At 52.6% G+C, this 24,481-nt stretch overlaps 1 protein-coding gene across 1 annotated transcript in view; it reads right to left on the reverse strand.

The window, feature by feature from the left end:
* CSMD2 (CUB and Sushi multiple domains 2) overlaps window positions 1-24,481 on the reverse strand; it is a gene marked incomplete at its 5' end in the record, with an annotated part of 488,286 nt that overhangs the window by 188,660 nt on the left and 275,145 nt on the right. The window contains 3 exons of the mRNA XM_081146285.1: window positions 1,894-2,076; window positions 16,836-16,948; window positions 20,141-20,244. Of these exons, the coding sequence (XP_081002411.1) occupies window positions 1,894-2,076; window positions 16,836-16,948; window positions 20,141-20,244 (400 nt within the window). The remainder of the gene's footprint in view (window positions 1-1,893; window positions 2,077-16,835; window positions 16,949-20,140; window positions 20,245-24,481) is intronic.

Below are 24,481 nucleotides of genomic sequence, written 5' to 3' on the forward strand. Positions count from 1 at the left end.
TCCCAGAATCACCCAGAAACACGATGCTGGCCCCCAGAGCGCCTGCCTGCTTCACAGATCTTATCAATAAGCCCCAGGTGCCTCTGCCTTATCTTAAACCACGGAGACCACTGCCTGCTAGTTGCCAGGACTGCTCTGCCCTCTTCTCAGTTGTCTGCAAGCAGAGCCCAGCTCCCTGGAAGCTGCCAACCTCGCTCCTGGAAATGAAGGGCCTACTGGTCCTCTGCCCTTACTGAAGGTTCTAGAAAGATCTCCTAAAACTACTCCTAAGAGCCAAAGGGTGAAATAAGTTCTGGGAGGACTTGAGTGATAGCTCCACTCCCCCCTCCAGGTAGCATTCTGCTACCTGCACCTCTGTTTTTGGGGCAGGGAACTTTATCTTGCTCCCGAGTAGCTGGCTGGCTCTGCCACCCATGCCACTCCTACCAGCTCTCTGCCCCAGAGGCTGGGTCCTTTCCAGTTCTCCCTGCCTTGTCTTATATAGTTGGATTTCAGAGACGAAGCCACCATGGTACCCGGGACTCCCATAGCCTGTGTCTTTGTTTTCTGAGGTGCTGCCTTCAACCTGCCCTGCGGAGCTCCACTCCACTCACCCGCTCCTGCCTGGGTGTGGTCTCTGTCAGACCCCTGACCCTGTGCGCTCTGAGCTGCTCCCTGATAACCTCTCTGCCCCTCCAGGTCCCTTTGGTGTGCAGTGTGCTACAAGGCTAAGAGAGTCAGGTACTATATTCAAACCATGTCAGGCCACAGAGAGGGGCAGATTTCATGCAATTTTATTATTTTCAACAAGAGTGATTTGTTTAATGTGTATCTAAGAGTGATTTGATCTTTAATCTTCAGCAAGAATTTTTACATAAACTCACAAGTCATCAAAATGCTTTGTTGAACCAAACAAAGTGATTATTTTTTTGTTTGAAAAGTATAATTGCCCAACTCACCAACTCATACACCAAACTCTCATCAGCACAAATGTTCCCTGAGAGCCGCCTAGGTTATTCCCTCCCCCAGCCCCAAGGGGCCACCACTCCCTAGTGCTCAGCGTTCAGAGGCCCTGAGAAGCTGCTGAAGTGGGAGAGAAGAGCAGAGGGTCAGGCTGTCTGCCCTTCCCCAAGAGAAGCAGATGAAAGAGATGGAGAAGTCTGGGTGGTGAGGGTTGGGGGAAGAAGAGAAGACAGCTCAGAAAGGCTGGATCCTTTGATTTCTCACTAGAGATCAAGCCTGCACCACCTTTAGCTACACACAGCCTCCTCACACTTGCCAAACCCACTGGGACCCTGGACTTAAAGTATTATTTGTGCCGAAAGAATGACCATGCCACCTAAGAGGAAGACCAGCCTCCTTAGTATCTCCGTAGAACAGAGCACTCAACTCCAACCTTTTTGCCAAAAGATCAACAATCCAAAGACAGCTTGATCCCCACTGCTCCCTAAATCCGATCTAAGAGGAAGCATTTTGAGAAAATGTCATATCCCCGCAAGGCCATGGTTCCCTATAGTACTCAGAGGCTGGTACAGGGTCCACAATCTTACAGACTTGCCAGTCCCTCCCACCCTGGCTTGGCTGTCTGGTGTCACTGGTGGCAACGGGGGTGAGGAGGGAATGTCTGGTCTGAGCCTGGTGGACTGAGCCCCAGTGGCCTCTACCTTGCGTGCCAGGATCACCAGCGAGGGTACGATGGCATTGAAGAAGGTCCCCAAATGTCAAAGGCAACCTTCTCAGTGCCACAGTCTACGTGACTGCCGGAAATGAGGGCCCCACCAGCAGGGTTGTGAAGAAACCAGCCAGAGCGATGCTGTTACAATCTGCAAGGTTCCCAAGGGTGGGGCTCCGGAACGGCTGGGAACCCCTGCCTCTCGGCGGAGACCCCCACGCGGCCTCCTCCCGCTCACTTACACACGCAGCCTGGCTTCTTAGCCGACCACTGGTTATTCTTTTGGCACGTGATTGCCTTCTGCCCCACCAGCTCAAAGGCAGGCTGGCACTCAAACTTGAGCGTGTCACCGTGGTGAAAGCGAGAGCCTTCCCTCCGGCCATAGGCAGGCACGCCGGGATCGCCGCAGCTGCCCTGCTCGATCTCTGAAAGACAGGAAGACAAGAAAACAGAGACAAGAGGTGACTTCCTTCCTCCGTGGAGCCCGAGGTCCCTATGACATGCTCTGCGGCTCCTCGGCCGAGTCAGTGCTCAGAGTGACCCAGGTCGGATCTTCGTGAGCAGCCCTGCCTCCTGGGCCTCCCAGCTGTCGGACGCCCAAGCCCCGTGTCCACAGAAAGTGTTCTTAGGAGCCTGGATACTTTCATTCCTGAGGGTGGGTCTCCATCCTTAGCACGGCGCCTGTCCCACCAGCTGAGAAGCCGCAGTTTGGAGACTCCCTCGCTGAACTTGACCCTGCATGGGGTATTACTAAGGCCACTTGGCAGATGTGGTGTGCGGTCCATCCCTGAGCGAGCATGAGATGAGAAGGCAGCTGATGCTTGGCCGCCTGCCTTTCCCCAAACCAGAGATTAAGTGAGAATCAATATTCGCTGCTTTCTGATATGGCAGCACTTGCATGAAGATATTTTTTTTTAAATTCAATTTGAGATGGTAGCAGGTAAAGTGAAACGAATGACTTGTTAGGGATGCTTTTAAGCTCATCTGATTTGACAGTGGTGAGTCAGACATGGAGTGGGTTCCCTGGGGCAGCTCTGGGGGCCTGGACTCAGGGGCACAACGGGCTGGCTGCCTCATGGGAGAGACATTTAGGACCCAGATGCTTCGGTGAAGGAATCTGTCCCGGTCAAGTCCTTGGAGGGGAGTCACCCCCACTTCCACCAGCCTTGTGTTTGGTGTTGTGAGAGATGAGGGTGGAGGAGGCAGGAGGGGAGGGCTGGGAGGACAGGGTAGGGAGGGGCAGGAGGAGGAGCTCTTTTCCCAGGGAGGAAGGCGTCCTGCGGGAAACACAGGGAGCAATGAAGGAAGTGACAGATGGTAGGTGAGGACTGGAAGAGTCCCATGACTAGGGAGAGAGGGGGCTGGAGAAATGGGAGATTTTTGGACACTTTCCCAGACTTGTCAGGCCAAAGGGACCCTGGCTTTTCTGTAGACATCATATTACGGGCTGCCAGGAGCCACAGTCCCCAAGGTTGCCATGTGTGCCCTAACAGGAATGATCTGTTGGGCTTTCGTGGGCCAATCAGGCTGACCCCGTGCACTGCCCTATGTGGACGGGCACACAGTTGTCACATTCACATTAGCCCTCAAACCAGGCCCCCAGCCCCCTGCGGAAAGCTGGAGAACCAGGCATGCTATGGCTGGGGTAGCGTGTGTATGATCTCGGTCCAACATCTGGGGTCCCCAAGTGTGAGGGAAGGGGGGTAGAGTCTGTGTGACCAGGCCATGTGCCAGGTCTAGGGACTCAAGGATCGATGGGCTCACCCACTTCTCAGCTCACACGTCCTCCTGGCCTTGCCCTCCACACACACCTGCTAAAAGCACAGCCACCCCCTCTGATGCGAGTGCTCCTCCACCAGGTCTGGGAGGGCACACACTGAGGCACTCCTGGGAAGGTGGGCCCTTTGCTCTAGGTCCCAGAGCTCCCAGGTCTCCCAAGGAAGGGAAGAAGGGGCCCTGTGACAAGCTGATCTGGAGAAGCAAGCAGGAAGGCTCTCCTTCCAGGTGTCCCAGACACGCTCTCTCTGGGGTGTCAGGCCCTGGCAAGGAGTCACTGCAGGCATCGGAGACCTGATGAAAGTTACCCAGCGCTTGAAGACAGAGCTGAATCCTACTCTCCAGGGTAGAACCAGATTTAAGGTTTCTTAGTGAGGTCCCACCATGCACAGAAGGGAGGAGGGAATCCACCAGCCTCCCACCCCTGGTGTAGGCAGGGTCCTTCCCACATGCTCACATCTACCCTGTTTCTCCTGCCATCAGTGAGACCAAGTGTATACTGAGTACCTGCTCTGTGCCAGTCTCTGTGCCATTCCCTGCGCTAGAGACTAGAGATCAGGACATGGGCCCCACTGTCCATGGCCGGACGATCTGGTTGTGATGCGGCCAGGGAAGACGTATTTATGACACAGGGTGATTTGTGCTGTGGAAGCGCCCAGAGGATACCTAACTCAAACCTGGAGGGTGAGGCTGGAAACAGGATGTTGGGAGTGAGGCACTAACCTTGGGCACCAAATTTTAGGGGGCACTGAAAACTCAGGAATCAACAAGAATAATATCTTAGCGCAGTATTTTTTAGGAAATCAAAATTAATGCCTATAAATCAAATCCAACATCAAGGAAAGTACAGAGACCTACACTGAAGGCCAGGTCTGACCTTGCACTTGGATGACTCACCTCGTTGGGCTCACCCCAGTCCTGACCATCAGAGCCTGCTGTTATTTCAAATGTTGATGTTTTTACTCATAGACATTTTGCATTACTCTTGATTTAAAAAATTACATTAAAATAGTTGTCTTAATTACTGAGTTTTTGGTATCCTCCACCTCCTTTAAATTTTATGCCCAAGGTGAGTGCCTTGCTCCCCTCACCCTAGTCCCTGCCCTGGCATCAGGGAAGGCTTCTCGGAGGAGATAATATCTAAGCTGAGGCCTGAAGCCTGTGCAGGAATCAGCAGGTGAAAGGACAAGGGGCAGTCATTGCAGCATCATTTACAGTAGGCAAGACATGTGTACATATACACACACACACAGAAGAATATTATTCAGTCATAAGCAAGAAGGAAATTTGTGACGTGAATGAAATTGGCATTGTGCTCAGTGACGTAAGCCAGGCAGAGAAAGACAAACACTGTATGATCTCATTTATATGTGGAATCTAACAAAGCCAAACTCATGGAAACAAAGAGTAGAGCAGTGGTTTGCCAGGGCTGGAGGAACGGGGCAAATGGAGAGATGCTGGTCAAATGGTACAAGCTTCCAGTGAGCAGATGAATGAGTTCTGGGAAGGAATGTACAGCGTGGAGACTCGAGTTACCAACACTGTATTATAATGTGAAAGTTGCTAAGAGAATTGATCTGAAAAGTTCTCATCACACGCATTGACATTGTAACTCTGATGATGGTTATGGTAACCACTTCGCAATGTGTACACATATCAGATCAGCGTGTTGTACGCCTTAAACTCACACAACGTGGTCTATAGATTATATTTCAATAAAGCTGGGGAGCAGGAGGGAAGGAGTGGGAGAGAAGGGAGAGGACGTGCCCTTCAGGTGGAGACAGACCCATGCGAAGTCTCGGGTGAGACTGAAGGATTGCGATGGTGGCAGTGATAACCACTAATAGTTACAACTAACTTTTAGTTACATAATTAGTATCTCTAGTACTCAGGATGTGCTGGCAGCCGCTCTGAGCAACTGATATATTGACTTATTTCGTTCTCATAGGAACCCTGAGAGCTGGGTACTACTAGAGGCATTTTCAAATGGAGGAAACAGAGACACAGAACGGTCATGTAATTATCCAAGGTCAAAGAGCTAGGAAACGGTGGATCAGAGGTCCAAACTCGAGTGGTGTGGCTCTAGAGCTCCTAACCACTGTGCCACACGGCCTTTCTACAGCACAGGTACTGTCGACAAGGTGGTGAGGGGTGAGGCTGGAGGAGGCAGGCAGGGCCGACAATCTGCTGATCAGACTGTCTTCTGAAATCTGCTTCTGTCCCTCCGACACCCCTGGTCCTGGTCTGGGCAATCTACTGATAAGACTGGACTGCAGGTAACCGGGAGCTCACAAAGGGGTCATTCTATTTAGCATTTCATATTGTAAATTCTAAAAGATTACCCTGAGGAAGGGGAAGTCATGGCTAGATGGATTGCCATGCACCTCTGGGCCCACAGAGGGTGGAGGTGATTTATTTACAGGGGGACTGCGAGCAGGGCTGTGTGACTTGTCCCAGAAGCCCTCGGTGATGTGGTTCACATAGAGGTGGAGGAAGGGGTGGCAGGGCTGATTGGGGGGGTGGGGGTGGGTTTGGGGAAACGGAAGGACAATGGGCAAGGAGGTGAGGGAACTGTTGGAAAAGTGGCTGAAGGGTTATCCAAGGGGCTTAGGCTGAAGGGAAAAGAAGCGAGAGGAGCAGGAGGGGTGGAGAGTCCAGAGACCAAGGGAAGGGTGATGAACCAGGGAAGGGGGAGTAATGAATGGAAAGCGGGAGGGACGAGGGTCCCACAGCAGAGGGGTGGAGTTAAGAGTTCAGGGGTGCTGGAGATCAAGGTCTGGCTGGAGTGACCAGAGAGGAAGTGAGAAGGTCAAGAAACTGAGAGGCAAGGTGGTAGCCAGAGCAGAGAGGAGGAGACTGAGGAGACTGACGACAAGGGTAGAAAGTGGCACCGGTGGAGACAGCGCGGGGTAAGAGGAGGAGGGGTTTACACACAGGTGGGACAGCTGGTGAGTGAACACACGGGCCCACCTCTCAAACGGAAGTTCATGGCGCCTGGGGACATGAGTTGCTTACACAGCAGAAGCTATAGGGTAATGATGACCTCAAGGGGAGGTCAGCTTTAAGGGAACATTTGGCAAAGAGGGCCAAGGTCGTGGACGGGGGGATGCGAAGACCACAGAACCAGGGCTGGGTGGAGGGGAAGAGGAACAGAGCACTGTGGGGGCTCCTTCCAGGGAGGCAGAGGGGGCTGGTGGCTGGCTTCTGTCCCTCCCACACCCCTGGCCCTGGTCTGGGCCTTCCCGCCAAGCCCAGCGTCAACCAAGGCCTGCTGCCTTCCTGTAGAGGGCGCCCTGAGCCTTGTCTGAAAGGCGCTTGACCTTGACTCCCCTGGTCAGGTTGCTCACCAAGTCTGATGTCAGGGCCCAGAATTGCAAATGGATAAACCACATTCTGACTTGGAGAAAATCATGCATGCAATTCCCTGTTATCTGGTTTAATAGAATTCCATTTTATAGTGTTTATCTCTCTCTCTCCCTTTGCCGACCAGAAGCAAGCTGGGGACACGAGATGAGCGCTTCAAAGAGGCCTCCGAATTCCATCGTGCCCGGGCCCCGCCGCTCGGCCTATCTGCTCCCCTTCTCGGCGCTGTTCCTATCGCCTGTGATCAGCCTCAGTCTTCTCCTGGGGTTTTCAATTTCTAATACCAAATTGCAACCCTCTTTTATGACGGTGTCTGTTCAGAGGGAACCGCGTCATGTGTCTCCATAAATTCACTGTCTGATGTGCTCGGGGAAGGGCAGCGCCCTGGGAGGAGGGCGGGGCGCCCGAGCTGGGCGCGGTTTCGTTTGTTCCTTCGTTTACTCACTGTTCCCTCACAGATGCTCCCCCGGCTCAGGCAGCTGGATGCTCCCCTTTTCCTTCCCTCTCTCGGCATCCTGCTCTCTACCTTCAAGCACTGATTGCCCTTTGCAGGTATTTATCTGTTTATTTTATTAGTTCCTGTTCTAGATGTTGGTGGGGAGAAAAGGACAGGAGTCCCCATCCCCATGGAGCTTAACTGCCTCTTCCCTCGATTCGCCCATTCAGTCGTCCCCCCCCCCCCCCCCCCCCGGCTGCCAGGCTTTGTTTCTGGTTTCCTACCCAATGTGCATCCTATGAGGCAGGGTGATTATGTACCATGGATCAGCCTGCACCCAGCACTTAACACAGTGCCTGGACACACAGAATATCCTGTTCAGTGTGTGAGTTCAGCTCATGTTTATGGCATGGAAACTGCGCCAAATGCCATGGTCAGCACTAAAGACACAGAGCAGCCTGACCCACGGCCCTGCCCTTGGAGAACCCCAGTCGGGTGGGTACGGAAATAATTACAACATAAATGATGATGGCAGGGGAGGAGGTGTGCCGTCCAACCACATAGCCTTGGGGAGAGCAGAGGAGGCTGCGCAGGCCTCAAGGGCTCCTCCTCTAACACGTCTGTCTCTCCACTTCTTACCACGTTAGTCTACCCCTCCCAATTTCTCACCTGGATGGTGGCATCAGGCAAGAGCAGGTCCCCTGCCCCTTCCCTCTATTCTGTACTATAAGGAGCAGTGTGAGATTGCCCAGAAATAAAAAATCCATTTATCACCCTGCCCTGCTCACTGGTTCTTTCCTAGTTCCCTAAAATCCACAGATTAACACTAACTCCTTGGCATGGCAGGACCTTCGCCTACGCCCTCCCACTCCAGCTTCAGCTTTGGCCGTCACTGAACTTGAGATTGGTACACATAAAACTGAGCGACCTGTGGGAGGCGAGACAGCGTGACGGTGACAAGCAAGGGCTCTGGTATCAGTGAGTGCTGGACCTAAATCTCAGCTCTGCGCTAAGGAGCGACCTGGAACCCATTCCTCAGTCTCTGAGCCCCCATTCTGTCATCTATAAAATGGAAGTGGTGATAACAACGCCCACCTTACAGGGTTGTTCTGAGGATTTAATGAGCTGTGTATATAAGACAATTGTCAAAATATCCGGCACGTGGCCCATGCCCAACCAGAAGGTGTTTCCTCATTGTCACGTTTGTTCTGTTGTTGGCAGAGCTCCGCCAGCTCTCCCATGTGGCTCTAACTTGGCACCTGCTGCCCCTCTGCTCCCGGATGAACACTCCCTGCTTGTCTACCAGACAGAGCATCATCTTTCAGTGTCAGCGCATGTGCTCCCCAAGCTGAGATCTTCCCAGGGACTGTCCCAGCCGACCCAGGAGCTCTCTCTCTCCCTCACTCCTAGCCTCCTTGGAAATTTCTGTTACAGCTGCAGCTTTGGCTTATGTTTCTCCCTGTGAAATAAAAAGTTTCTTGAGGACTGAGACAGGGTGTTTGAAATGTCTACTCCCAGCTTCTAGCGGGGTGCAGGGCACAGAGGAGACATTCGTTACATGTTTGAGGACCGACAGGGGAGGCTGGAAGGAGAGAAGCAGACAAGGAGAGGTGGAGGCAGAGAGCGCAGTTAGAACCTCAATGTGGAGGAAGTGACGGTGAGGGGACAGGCCAGCTGGTCTGAGGGAGACCACAGGGAGCCTGGTACAAGGACTGAAAGGTCCTTCATGCTTTATCTTGTACGCTGTCAGTTCCTCAAGGCGGGGAGTGGTGTTGATGATGCTCCCTAGAGAGCAGAAGGATGTCTCTAGAGCCAAGTGGTCCTGTGCATACTAAGCACTGCAGATCCATCAGCACAAACTGCTGGCGAGTGACCAGGCATCCTTGGTGCATTAAGGTGACTTGGTGCATTAAGGATACCTGGATCTCATGATTTACTTAGAACCACAGCCCGCTCACTCTTCTCCTTCTGATGATGGGAAGGACACAAGGAGGTAGGAGATACAAAGCATCTGCACGCATATCATGGGGTATTTGTGCACCTCCCTTTGCACACGATTTTCACAAACAGGATGGAGGTGCGAGCGGATGAAGTGGCTGACATTCTTTCCTCCTCACCTCCTTCTTCCACAGCACTGTCCTGGGTGTCACAGGCTGAAGGACGCTGAGAAGAGGGGTGAATATGGGCACGTAGAATATCTAGGATGCCTCAAAGTTGCCTGCACTTGCCCCAAACTGGAGCTTGCCATTTGTAAAAGCCCACGTATTTGGCGAGTACACCTCACTGACAAATTATTTCCTGCCAATCTTTTTTTTTTTTTAAATCCTCACCCAAGGATATTTTTTCCATTGCTTTTCAGAGTGGAAGGGAGAGAAACATCAATGTGAGAGGAAGACATTGATTGGTTGCCTCCTGCACGCACCCCAACCCAGCCGGGGACTGAGCCTGCAACCGAGGTACATGCCCTTGGCCAGAATCGAACCAGGACCCTTTAGTCCACAGGCCAGTGCTCCAACCACTGAGCCAAACCGGCCAGGGCTCCTGTCAACTTTTAATGCTGCAGCATCCTCTCAGCTGTTTGTCACCCCACCCCCAAGGGCCAGGAAAGATGGGCATAGTGTGGGTCCCACTGGGCTTTCCTGAGAGGAGGTAGCTGCTGCCTGGATCCAGGTAAACTCCAGCTCCCAGTGCCTGAGAAAATGTTCAGGGTATCATGGAATTTCAGTGAGTGCCTTATGAATGTGTCTGGTGTCATTCTTGGCTGAAGTTAGAAAGTTTGATCCTCTAAGCTTATGGGGATGAGACAAGAAGCAGCAGAGGTATCCTGAAAATAGAAGATTTGTGCTGAAAATGGTCACGCGCTTGATATTCCACTAGGAGGAAAGGCTGTGTCTGGGAAGGAGTGGGGTCAATGTGCTGCCCTTGGCCTCCTTTCGGGCCCAGCTCCAGCAGTCTTTCAGGAGGCTCCCGAGCCCACCAGCAGAGGGATGGAGGCACTGCTGGCAGAGGGCTGGTCTTGGCCATCGTCTCCCTACTTGCTCTAAAACTTTATTTCTGTGCAAGTTTTAGCTTCAACCCTGCCAGCTTGCTAGGCCAATCTGTTCTCTTTCTCAGGGATGCCTGACCAACTCCTTTTGATCCTTCCAGCAAGTCTCAGTTTCAGAAACCAGCTCCTCCATGAAGCTCTCCCTGATGCCCTCAAGCAAGATCACCTGCCCTCATGGATATTTCCCGTCTTCTCGCACTTTCTCCACTCTAGTGGAGACAGGCTATGACTCAGGTGAAGGCAAAGAGACTGTCTTGACCTGTGGCCCTGATATCCTAAACAGTGTCTGTGACACATAATAGGGGCTCAGACAGTACTAAATTCCCAGGGGACCTCATTTCCAACACGAGTCCCCTGGACTGCTGGGCATCCTTTCTGCATAACCGCTCCTCCCTCTCTCCAGGGTCAGAGTCCCAGCTCCTTCCTCCCTGGGCCAGCCTCCCAGATTCAGCACCAGGCTGCCAGATTCCAGGCTCCAAGTCAGGAAGCAAGGAGACTCCCAGATTGATGATAAAACTTGTTAGCAAGTTGTATGTAATTTTATAATGTTTCTGGTAAATGCTAATTGCCTGTTCCTTAAATATTTCTTGTTCGACTGGGAAGCAAAGAGATTGCAACTATGAATGCATTTCCTACAGCTGGCTGTCCCTGTGGAGGGGGACTGGGTTTCTAGGCTCAAAGTCCTCAGATATTGACGGAGCCTGAGTTCTCTCCCCCACCCCACCCTGGGGTTGGGGCAAACAGAGCTGGAAGAATTTTGGGGAAATAAGTCTCCCAATTTTCCCACCCCGGTGCCTATACTTTTAACAAAGGGGGAGGGGTGACACCTGCCTGCCCCCAAGGGAGCTTCTCCCTACCTGAACTGGGACAGAGCGGGTACTGATGATGATGGGGCCAGGTATGCCTGGAGGAGGTCTCTGCCCTCAGGGACTTCATGCCACCTGCGAAACATCTGCATCCCTACTACCCTCCCATCCCTGAGCCAAGATGTCTACGCTGCATGGAACTCGACAGAAGCTGGGGTTAAAAGAGGGCCAAGAGGGGGCGCAGGTCATTCTGAGGCTTGGGAAGAGATGGAGAGGGGAGCAGGCCTTTAACTGTTTGCTAAATGCTAGGCCCTCTGCCGGGCGCTTCACTACCCTGAGTCCTTGTAAGACCCCTGTGAGATAAAGTTATCAGCCCCTCTGCACAATGAGAAAATCAGGCTCAGAGATGAGGGACTGACTGAAGACCACGCACAGAGGCGGAGGCAAAACTCAATTATAAGTTGGGTTTGTCTGACCCCAAAGCCTAGGGGACAGCAGAGGAGTGGGCTCCCGGCACCTGAGTTCTGGGAGATGGTAAAGTGGGTAAAGGGACTGAGAGGGTGCTGAGGAAGGGTGCGCTGTTGAACCTGTGCAAAATGTTATTACAATTTAATTCTGTGAGCTTTTCTGAGCACATGTTATGCGCTGGGTTAGGCCCTATGGACTATAGAGATTAATAAACTGGAATTCTACCTAGAATGGATTCATAAAAACCAGAATTTGGCTTGGAATTACCATCATGAAGAGCCTTGGATGCCAAGTGAAGGAATGTACTTTACCCTAAGGCGATGCGACTTTGTCATGAAAGTTTTTTAAGTAGGAGGAAACAGTGCCAGGTTTGGATTCTGGGAAGATCACTGTGTTGCCTGTGGCAGATGGGTAGGGGTGGGGAGCAGCCTGGAGCCAGGGGAGGAGGCCTGTGCTGTCACTGAAATGAGAGGTGATGAGGGCCTCAGCCAGGGCAATGACAGGGGAGCTGGGATGCTGCAGCAGGAGAGCTGACAGAATCTGGGAGCGGGGTCAGAGGTGGGCGAGGGAGAAGGAGGAGGTGGAAAGGAGACCGAGTGATGGCATAGAGGGTGGTGCTGTTCATCAAGATGGGGACACAGGGCAGGGGGGTGCGGTGGAGATGAAGAGCTTCATTTTGGATGGTGTGGACTGAATGTTTGCGCCCCCCTCCAATTGCTATGTTAAAGTCCTAGCCCCCAAGGTGGCTGTATTTGGAGATGGGGCCTCTAAGGAAGTAATAAAGGTTAAGTAAGGTCATAAGGGTGGGGCCCTGATCCCATAGGATTAGTGTCTTTATAAGAAGAGACAAAGAGAGCTTGTTCTCTCTCTTCCCATGTGAAAAGGCAGCCATCTGCCAGCCAGCAAGAGAGCCCGGACCAAACACTGAATTAGCTAGAACCTCACTCTCAGACTTCTAGCCTAGAATTGTGAGAAAATAAATTTCTGTATAAGCCAACCAGTCTATGGTATTTTGTTATGAGCAGACTAATAGAGATGGGTTATTTGAGATATCCAAGGGAGAAGCTATATAAAATGTGTCACGGGTGGACTGAAATGCAAGTGGGGAATAGATTTGGAAGCCATCAGTGTTTAGGTTGAGGCTGGAGCCATAAGAGTGGATGTGATCAACTGCAGAAGGTTCTAGAGAGAGGACAGAAGGCTAAGGACAGACACTGGAAGGTACCTGCTCTGAGGGGCAGTGAGGAACCACGCAGGCGCTGTGAGACAGTGGCCAGAGCAGTGTAGAAGCCCGGAGAGCAGCCTAGTGGGCAGAGTCGTATCAGATCCAGGGAATTCAATTACCCACCTTTTTACAGTAGAGGGGGCTCCCCACCATGAAGGTGTGAGACCGATGGGCTTCCCTCCTCCAATAAAAGGCCAATGGCATCCCAATGTTTGGCCCTTCATAGGTTCTTCTTCCTGCTGGACAAGGGGCTAATCTTCCATGAGGCCTCAGGGCTCCCCATGGCCTGGATCTGCCACTTCTGCCTCCACACCCTACACTATGGCCACAGCACACCATCTCATTTCTTGGCCAGTCTGGGGAGCGAGGGCCCTAGGTGGGGAGCACAGGTGTGAGGCAGGGACCTAGAACCAGAGCCTGTCAGGGTGAACACAGGCCATCTGCAGGCTGGCAAGCAGCCACGTGTTCCCAGGCTGAGGACACCCAGGTAGAGAGCAGTGGCAATCATGGAAGGTCTGGGTGGAGAGGAGCTTTAGTGGCCTCCCAGGGGAAGGTGCCTCTGGCCAGGCACCGTGTAAGGAGCCTTCTGTGATCTCGTTTCACTTTCTTAACATGCTATGATGTCATTATTATCTTGGTTTTACAAGTGGGGAAAATGAGGCTCAGAGATACCACATGACTTGCCTCAAGTCATGCTGCTGGGACCACACTAGAATTCAACGGGTTGGGATCAATTTCCGAGTCTGTTCTATCTTCTCAGAACCTGCTCCTTTTGTGCACAGAGCCCACGTAGCCCCTGCTTCATTAGCGATGCCTCTAAACACGCAGACTCTCTTCCTAACTTGTCCCAGGTCCCAGGAGAAGGCCTGCTGACACCAGGTCTGACCGGCAGTCGCACAGCAAGTTTTTAGACTGTGTCCATGTTGCTCGCAATCATAACCCCAGCACTCAGCACAGCGCGGTCATGTACCAGGAGCTTCATCAACACCGGCTAAGTGAAATGGTCAAGAACTAATGAATGAAGCCCTAACCTCTAGCAACAAGGATTCTGCGGCCATGACATATGGCCCGTTTGATTGGGGCAAAGCTTTGACTTTTGTAAAGATTTTATAGGAATTGAAATTCTGTCATTTTGGGAGGCTCTCAGTATAGGGGGAAATCATGGGCTTTGGAGCCAGAGAGACACGGGGTCGAATCCTGGCTCTGCCAGGTCCCTGACTTGTGTGTGACCCGGGCAGGTAACTTTACCCCTCTGAATCTCCAATTTCTCATCTGTAAACGAGCAGCCACTGTACAGCTGTGAGCACCGAATGAGATGACGGGTGCTTTTCAAACTAGTGGTCACCTGCAGGTTTCTCTTATAAGAGGGTTCACAAGGAATAGAGAACAGAGAATAAATGGAAATGGAGGCAGGGTCATTTCTTCCCTACTAGGCATCCCCGAGGCCAGCATGGTGGTCGCTGAGGACACCAAGTCTTCCTATGACACCGAAAGCCCCGAGATAGTGAACATAAAGCTCCTTGCACAGGGTGGGCTCCCAACAGACGAGAAGTCTCTTTCCATTCCAATGAAATCACACCAAACAAGTCTAATTCCTCTTCCCCATGTAACAACCCTTCGAATATTTGGACACAGCTCTCGGGTTTCTCCTGGGTCTACTTCCCCCCGAATAAACATTCAGGGCTTGCTCACCTTTCTCACTGGCTTGACTTATGCCCTCTCCTTGTTCACCTCAAGCTGCGATCCCCACACCTGAGTTCAATTCTCTGATGCCTGATCAGAACAGGATACAGCACACTAACTCCCCGGGATCAATCCTAGTAGCTAAGTTTTCAAACCTTAAACACACTTCACCTTTCTCCCTGCTTCATCTGGTCATGGTCACTTAGCCCACAGCCCGTCCCCATCGAGACTTTCCACATGCCGACTGGTCACTGGCCTGTCTTTCATGCTCACGCCACTTACATCTAATCTGAGCCACTGATAAAATATGGACAGATCAAGGGCATGCGGATGACACAAGATCTTTCCTCCTGCCTCTGGAAACATTCACTGCGGGATACCCACAGAAGCTCAGAAATAGGGGAACCTTAGAGACTTCCTGTCCAAGTTCATTTCCAAAGTGTGAGTGTGGCAGCTTGGACCTGAACCCGGATCTCCCGATTTCTTGTCTGATGCGCTTGCTGTGGCCCTGCAGCTGCTTGTGTGTAACTCTGTGCACCGGAAGAGCCCACTCCTCCAGCTCCCTGCACACTCATCACTCGCTCGTCACACTGCATGTGCAACACTCCTTACTTTTGCATTCTTTAAATGCAACCCTCACAGGAGCCCTGGAACCTTGGTTGTGTTATCTCCACAGATGAAGAAATGGAGCCCTAGAGAGGCTGCCTGACCTGCCATGGAGCTAGAGTGAGAGAACCAGGCTCTGAGCTCAGCGCTTGGCCCCCAATAGATGTTCTCTGCTCGCTGTTCTGTCTCATCCAGACACATGCTTCCTGTTCTTGGAACTGCATTCATCGTCCTTACCCCAGTGGGCACGGTGATGTGTCAGTGTTAGTGCAGGAGATACGGGCTGGCCTCCTGTTATGGGTTGAATTGTGTTCCCCAAAAGATATGTTGAATCCTAACCCCTGGTAACTGTGAGTATGACTTTATTTGGAAATAGGCTCTTCATGGAGGTCATCAAGTTAAGATGAGGTCCTACTAGAGTAGGGCGGGCCCTTTAGCCAATATGACTGGTGTCTTATAAGAGGGGGAGGGAGACACATAGGGATGTATATGACAACAGGAGCAGAGACGGAAGTGCTACAGCTACAAGGCAAAGAATGCCAAGGACTGCTGGAAGGATCACCATGGACGCTAGGAAGAGGCAAGGAGGGATGCTACCCAACGTCTCAGAGGGAGCACGGCCCCTCCTGACACCTTAGGTTCAGACTTCTGGCCTCCAGAACTGAGAGAGAATACATTTCTGTTGAACTGAGACATCTAGTTTGTGGTTCTTGTTAGGGCAGCCCTAGGAAACTCACACATGTCCTGTGCGCCCAGTTTGGACAGAGAGTCCAGGACCTGGTACAGAAGAACCCTTGGACCACTGGGGGTGTGAGGCACATGGAGCAGAATGAATCCTTTGGCACTGCTCCCCCTAAACAGTCTCTTGTAGATGAGCAGGTCTCTGAGTGGGGGTGCAGGAAGGACACCTCTCCCTCCTGTCTCTCTAGTGGCCACTTTGTCCTCTGAGAGACTTAAGGCCCCCTTTCTTGATAAAGCCCTTCCTGATGCCCCAGAAAGGATGGCTGCCCTTCTCCGTGCCCCAGGGGCTCTGTTTGCCACACCCCCTGTCGGCAATAGCTCAAGTGTTCCTGCTTCTGTCTCACTGCGTGCGAGAGGGCTGCCCCTTGCGGCAAGTGCCTGGAGCTGATGATTCTGTTGCCTAGTGCTGGAGTGGATCTGGCACCTAACAGGGCCTTAACCAATCCCCAGGGGATGGCTTTTCCCCTTCTTGTGGGGATTGGCGTTAGCAGTCATCAGCCAACAGGAGGCATGGAAGGGTGACAGTAGTGGCATCTCTTGGGCCCTGGAGTCTGCCATCCCCTTAATGCCTGCTTCCATCAAGAGGTGAAGGTCACCCTCATCTGTATCCTCATCAGGTCACCAGTGGTGTGCCTGCCCCAAGCCCTGTGCACAGTCCCTCATCACTATGACATCCCAATAGGGTAACTTGGGAAGCTCCTATCTCTAGACAGAAAATAACAGAGGCTCAGAAGTTTACGGGGCCTTTTGAAGGTCTCCACAAGCCAAGTATGAGTCGGGATGGAACTGATGTATGTGCCCAGTGCCGTGTGTCCAGTATTATAAGTGATTTATCTCAGATAATCCTCAAAACAACCCAGGAAGCCCACTGGACAAAGACTGAGGCTGGGGATCAGAGACGTCAAGAGCTCCCATGTGCCTAAGGAGAGGAAGCCAGTGAAGAGCCGAGTCAGCAACCCCGGGCTAGCTGACCCCACATCCAGACCCCAGGCTCTGACTCCAGGGCGGTCCCTCGGCTCCCTAGGAGTAGTTACCTTCGTAAGAAGCCTTGAATCCCAGGGAGCTGCCGCTGCTGTCGGTCTGGAAGAGGAGCCACATTTGATGGTTGGTGCTGACAATGAGATCTGGGACCGATGTACCTGTCAGGCTGTCAGGAGAGACAGAGTTAGAGGTGTGCACCCCACCGTGGCACCCCAACAGAATGACTGCCGGGCCGATGACACCTAGAGGAATATCTCGGGGGCTAGGCCCACTCTCTGAGCTCCACAGTGTTTCTGACGCTGGAGCCCAGGGGCATGTGTTCCACTTGACGGGAGACTCAGCGCCTCTCCCCCTTGGCCATGGCAGAGCTTGAATCTCAACTTTTACTCCCTCTCCCAGATCGCAGCGCTCATGAGAGAAACTGTGTCCTTGCTGGCTTGGGGGACAGGGCTAGCTGAAACCAGAACTAATCCTGGGGTATCTACACTCCTGTAACCTCCAATCTCTCATGTGAACTGTACTGCAGGAAAGAGACAGAAACCCCTTCTCTCGGTTGGAACCCAGTCGTTCCTCTAATGAGACATGTTTCCCGTCTAGTACGAGAAGTGAGGCTTAAAACACAGCCGTCACCCCAGGCCACATTTTCCTGAAGAGTTTTAGCATGAAGAGCTTCTGATTCGACTCATGTTTTCCAGGCACCTACCGAAGTGAGACTGCTTCACATCCATTATCTCAAGACCATTATCTCATTTAATGCCCCAGCAGCCCAGTGAGGTAGGGGTTACTTTATCCCCGCTGTAGAGATGAGAAGATAAAGGAACCAAGTGGGCAGTGGCTTTCCTGGTCAGTTTGCTGGCGAGTGGCAGAGCCAGCATCCACTGCACAGGCTGGGTTTCTGGAAGAAACCTGGCTTCCTCTTACTGCAGAGACCAGGAGATCACCAGCACAGGTCGAGGCTGGAGGGCTGTGGAGGTGGAGACTGCGTTAATGGGTCTGCTCTACCCTGGGGTGGGGGTACTGAGTTGGCTGCAAAGAGATGTTCAACAAACCACAAGGGCCGTGGGGGTGAGCTGGAGCTGGGACAGGCCACGTGGAGAACACCAGCCCGGACTGTGTGACATCCCTGATCTGTGGGCTCACACATGCTGTAATGAGTCAAGGTGGAGGCCAGGCCAGGGTTGGCTCTTGTTCTGGGGTGGCAATAAGCAAGAGAGAAGGCCAAGGCCTCTGCTTTTCCTGTTTGACCCAATAAGGACAACAAAGGAGCCTGACTATTTTGTACGTGTTTACCTGAAGGTTTGAGATTGACCCTGGCCCAAGGAGATCTGGGGGTGGTGTGGGAGCCCCTGGGCTGCTATAGAACTTGTTGGTAGCTCACTCACACTAGGTTGGTCCAGAGATCTGGGTAAAAGCCCTGGCTCTGCTGCTCTTTGCTGTGGGAACTTGGGCAAGTGGCTGTGCCTCTCTGGGCCTTCTCACTCCATGTAAAATGAGGGGATTGGGTTGTATGATCCCCAAGTCTTTTCAGCTTTTCTGCCCTAAGGTTCTCTCTATGGAAAAGCACAATGGGGTCATGGAAGGAGACAAAGATGGGATCCTTGCCTCTTGGGCATACTGAGCTAATGCACCATAGCGGTCAGCCATCCAGGGCAGGTGAGTGATGGGGATGCACCAAGAGGAGGGGAGAGGTGGGTGTGATGGCTACTTGATGTGTCAATTTGCCAGGGCCCTGGGGTACCCAGATATCCAGCCAAACATTATTTTGGGTGTGCCTATGTTTTTGGATGAGATTAACATTTAAATTGATAGATGGAGTAAGCAGATTGCCCTCCCCAGTGTGGGTGGGCCTCATCCAATCAGTTGAAGGCCTGAACTGAACAAAAAGGCTGACGTTCCCCTGAGTGAAAGAGGATTCTTCCTGTCTGCCTGAATTCCAGCTGGGACATTGTGCTTCCCCCCCGCCCCCTGACTTGGACTTGAACTGAAACATCAGCTCTCTCTGGGTCTTGAGCCTGCTGGCCTTTGCACTAGAATTACATCATCACTCTCTGGGTCTCAAACCTGCTGACTCACCCTGCAGATCTTGAGGCTTGTCAGCCTCCTTAATCGTGTGAGCCAATTCCTTATAATAAACCCTTTCTCTCTATACATCCTACTGGCCCCGCTTCTCTGGAGAACCCTGATTAATGCAGTGGAACAGACAGGGGCCGATGCCCTGCAGGCTCACATTCCATTCTTTTCTCCTGAGAGACCCCAAGTCCTAGCCATGTCACCTGCCTCAGTGGGTAACATCATGACTCCTTTAACTACCTGGATAGGATCTTCTCCAGGTAGGTATGAGGAAGGTGCAGGAAGTTCCCAGAACAGAACCACTCCTGGAGACAAGCCAACTATTGCTGAATAGCTATCTTTCATGCATCAAAACCAGAGGGCATTAGCTTGGAGCTAGCCTGGCTGGGACAGGGTACGGCAAGGGACACTATCCCTCAGTGAAATCAAAAGACACGAACTCAAGTGCTGATTCTGCCACCCACCATCTTTGCAACCATTAGGCCTCAGTTTCCTCACCTGTTAAATAGGGATAATACCTTTCTCACAGGGCTGCTGTGGGATTTAAATGAGATGACTCTGATGGGAAAGTTCTCATCACAGTGCCTGGGCACATAGTAGGTGCTCAGCATATGTGAAATCCCCCTTTCTTTTTGGCAGGGGAGATGGATGAGGTCAGGCGTGTCTCTCTGAAGCTGGACCACATGCATCAAACAAGAGCACCTTCCTGCTTCATGTCAGGCTACTGGTGGGCAGAGGAGGAGCCAAGACCCGATGTAATGGAATCCAGGACAGCCTGATGTCCTCCTCTCCCCTGACCAGGCCATGCCATACCAGTTTTTCTGGGCTCAGAAAAGGTGGCCACTATGCTCACGTGGCCCTAATTCCCTGGAACCACCCATTTCCCAGTTAAGAGCATGCAGGGAGGTTAGCAAAACACTTTTACTGTCTCTGTCGGAAGTCAGATCACCATGGACATACTTGGCCTTGAAGAAAAACTGTTGGGTGGCAGAAGGAGGGTCTGCGTAGAGGCAGCCACACAAAACCTCTATCTCCCGGCTCCCTAAGAGACTGCTCATCGCGTACACATTTCCTGCGAATTCCTAGTGAGAATCTGGCCAGTGTTCTCCACCCCTGATTGGGGTAGAGACAGGCAGAGGGACTGTTGCTGAAACGAGGGGCACTACAGGACACCTGTCCTGGTCGCTGTGTAGTCTGGGGGACCAGGTGGGCCCGGCAGCCCATCCAACCTCCTTCAGCCAAGGCATTCGTAAGCCGCCCGCCCAGCTGCTCGCTCTGTGTTACTTACACGTACAGAACTGTTTTCTGGTCCCCGTCCTGCCCACCATCCCCGACCGTCAGGGTGTCATAGCCCCTCTCCAAGTCAAACTCCTCGAAGGCGAGCTTGATCACCTAGGGAGGGAGCACGGGATTAGGGAGCAGGCAGGGGCAGCGGCAGACCCTCAAAGCCCTGAGGACGGCAGGAAGCTTCCTCACTGTGTCCCGACGCCAGGAGTCCCCATGACACCGTCCTACAGGACCCTCGATCCAAACCGAGCATTTCCATGCCAGCATTTTGAGTGTGAACTATTTCTCTCCAGGCTGCACAGTCTCTGGGGTCCCCTGATGTTTTCCGAAGATGCTCATGGCACATCTGCCCAATTCTGGGGGCTGTCATGGCAACACCAGGCACATATGGCCGACTCCGAGATGATTAGACTCTTTCTTCGTGCTTTAATGCACAGGCATCCCCGTGGGCTTGGTGGCAATTCTTCAGGCCACATGTGGAATCTCCGCTGTCTTGCCCCCGGGGACCTGCAGACCTCTCCCTCAGCCTCTCCCCTGCCTGCCTTTCTCCACCCTCTGTTTGCTTATTTGTTGAATAAATGAATGTTCTAGGAAGGAGATTTTGACGAGATTCTTCTCTCTCTCTCTCTCTCTCTCTCTTTTTAAATCCTCATTGAGGACATTCTTCCATTGATTTTTAGAGAGAGTGGAAGTGAGGGAGGAGGGGGAGAGAGAGAAACGTCGATGTGAGAGACACATCAGTTGGTTGCCGCCCGCACATGCCCCAACTGGGGATGGAGATGGAGCCTGCAACTGAGGTACGTGCCCGAGACTGGAACTGAACCCGAGACCCTTCAGTCCGCCGGCCGCAACGCTAACCACTGAGCAACCAGCCAGGGCAGGATTCTTCTCTCTTAACTTGCTTCCATAAATATTTACTAAGCACTCACCATATGCCAGGCTAGGAGATGGGGTTTCAACAGTGGGGTTCAACACTGTCCCTACCCTTGGTGAGCAGGGGAGATAGAAAAGCAAACTGACAACCGCAACACAGGGTAATGGACACCATGGCAAAGGCTGGGGGCCTGTGGATCACTGTCCTGGGGTGGTGGCAGGAGGGAGGCTCTTCGTGATGGTAGGGGTCTGAGAATCCTGAAGGCTATGAAAGACTGGCCAATGGGGGATGCTTGGAGAGGGACAGGTAGCTTCTGAGGAGTCAGGTGCACAAGATATGAGCTGTGGCAGACATGGAACATTCCAGAACAAGAGTTCAGTGTCTCTCAAAGGCAGATTGACAAACTAAGCACACCTGCTAGCTGCCTCACTTGGGAGTGGGGGACAATGTAGTTGGTCCTTCAGTGCAAGGAGGTGACTCAAGGAGGCCAGGACTACAGAAGTTTGCTTGGAGCTAGGTCCAAAGGGTCTCATAACTTCCCCTGCCCCAAAGAGTTGGGGTTCATTCTGAGGGCGCGGTAGAACAGTTTTAAACAGTGGGTCACAGGGACATACAGGTGCTTGAGAAAACAGTCTGGCTGTTTTCCACATCGTGTGGAAACCGATGTGGCAGGAATGAGGCAGAGGTGGTGAGGATGCTAGCAGGCCGTTGTGGTGGCCCAGGCGAGGGATGGAGGAGGGGAATGGGTCACAGGGCAGAGACACGGGTCTGAGAATCCCATGCCGGTGTGAGGGCCCCAGCAACACTGGGGGCTTGGTGACTCGATGTGTGGGGGCTGAGGGACAGGGAGAGATTCATGAAGACTTGCAGGCTTCTGGTTTGGGCAACTGCGTGGTTGGATGGTGGTGCCATTCACAAAGACAGGACACACAGAGGCACCACTGCCCATGTCTAATCAGTCTCTTCCTGTCTGTGGCAACCTGGCTTCACTCTGATGAAGATCTTCAGCCTCCCAGTGGGGAGCAGAGAATTCCTGTGGACAGTTTTTCCAAGCTGTGCAGGTTGCCTCCATCCAAACCAAACAGTCCAGCACCTACACACTGCCAGGGTGCCAGCAGAGCTCACCCCAAGGTGCCTCCAGCTGACACAGAAGCACATAGTTGCTGCACTCATTCATAAGCCCGGGTACCATGTACTTGGTGCCCTTGCACCAGCATGGGGTTCACGGAGAGGAGCATTTCTGTGTAAGTATGTCCCTGGGCAGGGACAGACAGGACAGATGAGGGGGTGAGGGCACTGGCTGGGAGAAAGGTTAAAGCAGGCTTCCCAGAGGAAGGGTAACCCAGGCTGAGTTTGGGAGATGAACTGAATTCAATAAATGGGTAAGGAAGGGAAAGCAATCGGGCAGAGGGAGGAGCAGTGACCCAGCAAAGGAGTGGAGCGGGGATTTGTCCAGAGACTCCTAGTTGATCCCAACTTGTTTAAGTGAGGGGTGGGGCTGACGAGGGAGAAGTGAGAGGAGCCAGCTTAGGAGGGGCTGTCATGCTAAGGAGCTGAGCTTTGTCCTGAAGACAGGGGAGGGTTATGGAAAAGCTCTAAACAAAGTATGATGTGAAACTGTTGTTTTAGGAGTGACAGCATTGAGGGATGTTGGAAAACCAGACAACTCGGTGATAGCGATAAGGCAGGTGAGGGGGGTGTGGGCCTGAAGCAGGCAGCAGGTGGGGTCCTTAGAAAAGGGGATGGAGCGTAACTGTCGGCAGTGAATGGGTGCTGGGCGCTTGTGGCTTTCCCACTGAGCAGGTGACGTGCCCCCCATGTTCCCGGATGGCTAATGTCATCATCCTGAGGCCACCGGCTCAGGCTGGAATCTCCTTCTCGCCCCTCACCCTCAGTCCTGCCTACAGAATGACGCCACCATCTCCTAGCCCGGCACACAGCCGCCCTCTGCCCTGCACGCCTGTGTCGCTACCTGAGCTCCCGGGCGCCCCCTGCGGGCCCTCTGTCCTGCCCCCGCCCCCAGCAGTGTCTCCGGGTCCCCCAGCCCTGTCCTCCATGTGCTCCCCCAGGAGCCTCCGTCTCAGCTCCGCGTCAGCACTGACCTGCCTACCTGGTCTCCGCACCGTGAGCTCCTGGAGGGCAGGGGCTGACTCACCGGCTCTACCGCCAGCGCCCGTCACATGCCAGGCATCTGCCCAGGGCTCGGACAGTGCTGAAGGGGGGAACACCTTTCAGACCTCGCCCGATTCTCCAGCATGGACTGAGTGCTAGGTCCCCGGGTCCCTCGCAAGAGTTAGCACCTAGCCAGGGGTGGGGAACATCTGCCCGCAGGCTGTATATGGCCCGCAAAATCATTTGGTCTGGCCCTGCCAAGGCAACCGCAGGTGGGACTTGAAATTCAATACATCTAGGAGCTTTTTTCATAGCTAATTTTTGATAATTTTGTATGGCCCGACAATGAGACAATGATGTTATAAATATCCAAATGGCCCTTGGCAGAAAAAAGGTTCTCCAACCCTGATCTAGAACAAAGGTAGGCAAATTATTCCTGTGAAAGGCCAGATAGTGAACCCCCCCCCCCCCGCAGAACATGTGTCTGTTGCAGAGTGAATGCTGCCATACACAGTACGTACACAAATGGGCGTGGCTGTGTTCCAATAAAACTTTATTTATAAAAAATAAGCAATAAACTGGATTTGGCCCATTAGCAATAGTTTGCTGACTCCTGGTCTAGAAGATTCTCTGAGACACTTAATCACAGTTTTGACCTCTCCTTGTGAGATTTCCTCATTACAAGAGCTCACACCCACAACGTACTTGACTCTGTTCTGAGCTTTTTACACACATCAACTCATGTAAAACTTACAAGAGCTACTATGAATACCTCCGTTTTACAAATGGGAAAGCTCAGGCACAGAGCCCTTAAGCAACTTGCCTAAGATCACACAGCTAAGTGGTAGAACCTGGGACTCATCAGGCGGCCAGAGGCCAGGCTCTTTGCCACTCTGCTCTACTGCCTCCTAGTGTCCCTGTGAAGAGTTGGTCCCTGAGGTAGGGAAAATAACAGCCTCTCAAACCTTCCCTAAGCCCTTTATCTGGAACCCAGCAGCTCAGCAAAGACTTGTTGCACGTAAAATACTGCACGCAAGGCCGGCAGTGCCTCCTGCAGGAGAAGGGGCCTGGCCTCTGCGGGGACTATGGGTCTTGGCTGCAATTTCTCGCTACCACCACCCCCTTCCAGCCAGCCCTGGGGAAGAGAGCACAGGCTCACCACGCCACTTCCAAAAACGAGAGCATATGATGACTAGGTCTATAATGGGAAAACACTGCCTTGAAGGCCAGAGCCCAGAGACATAGAATGATTCACATTCTATGCCAGAGCAGCCATTGGTGTGAACTGCATTTCCGAGCATCTGACCCTAACACAGAAGCTAATCACACCAGGCAGACAGTGCACACGACCTTGTG

Source organism: Miniopterus schreibersii, assembly GCF_964146895.1.
Source record: "Miniopterus schreibersii genome assembly, chromosome: 8".
Lineage (NCBI taxonomy): Eukaryota > Metazoa > Chordata > Mammalia > Chiroptera > Miniopteridae > Miniopterus > Miniopterus schreibersii.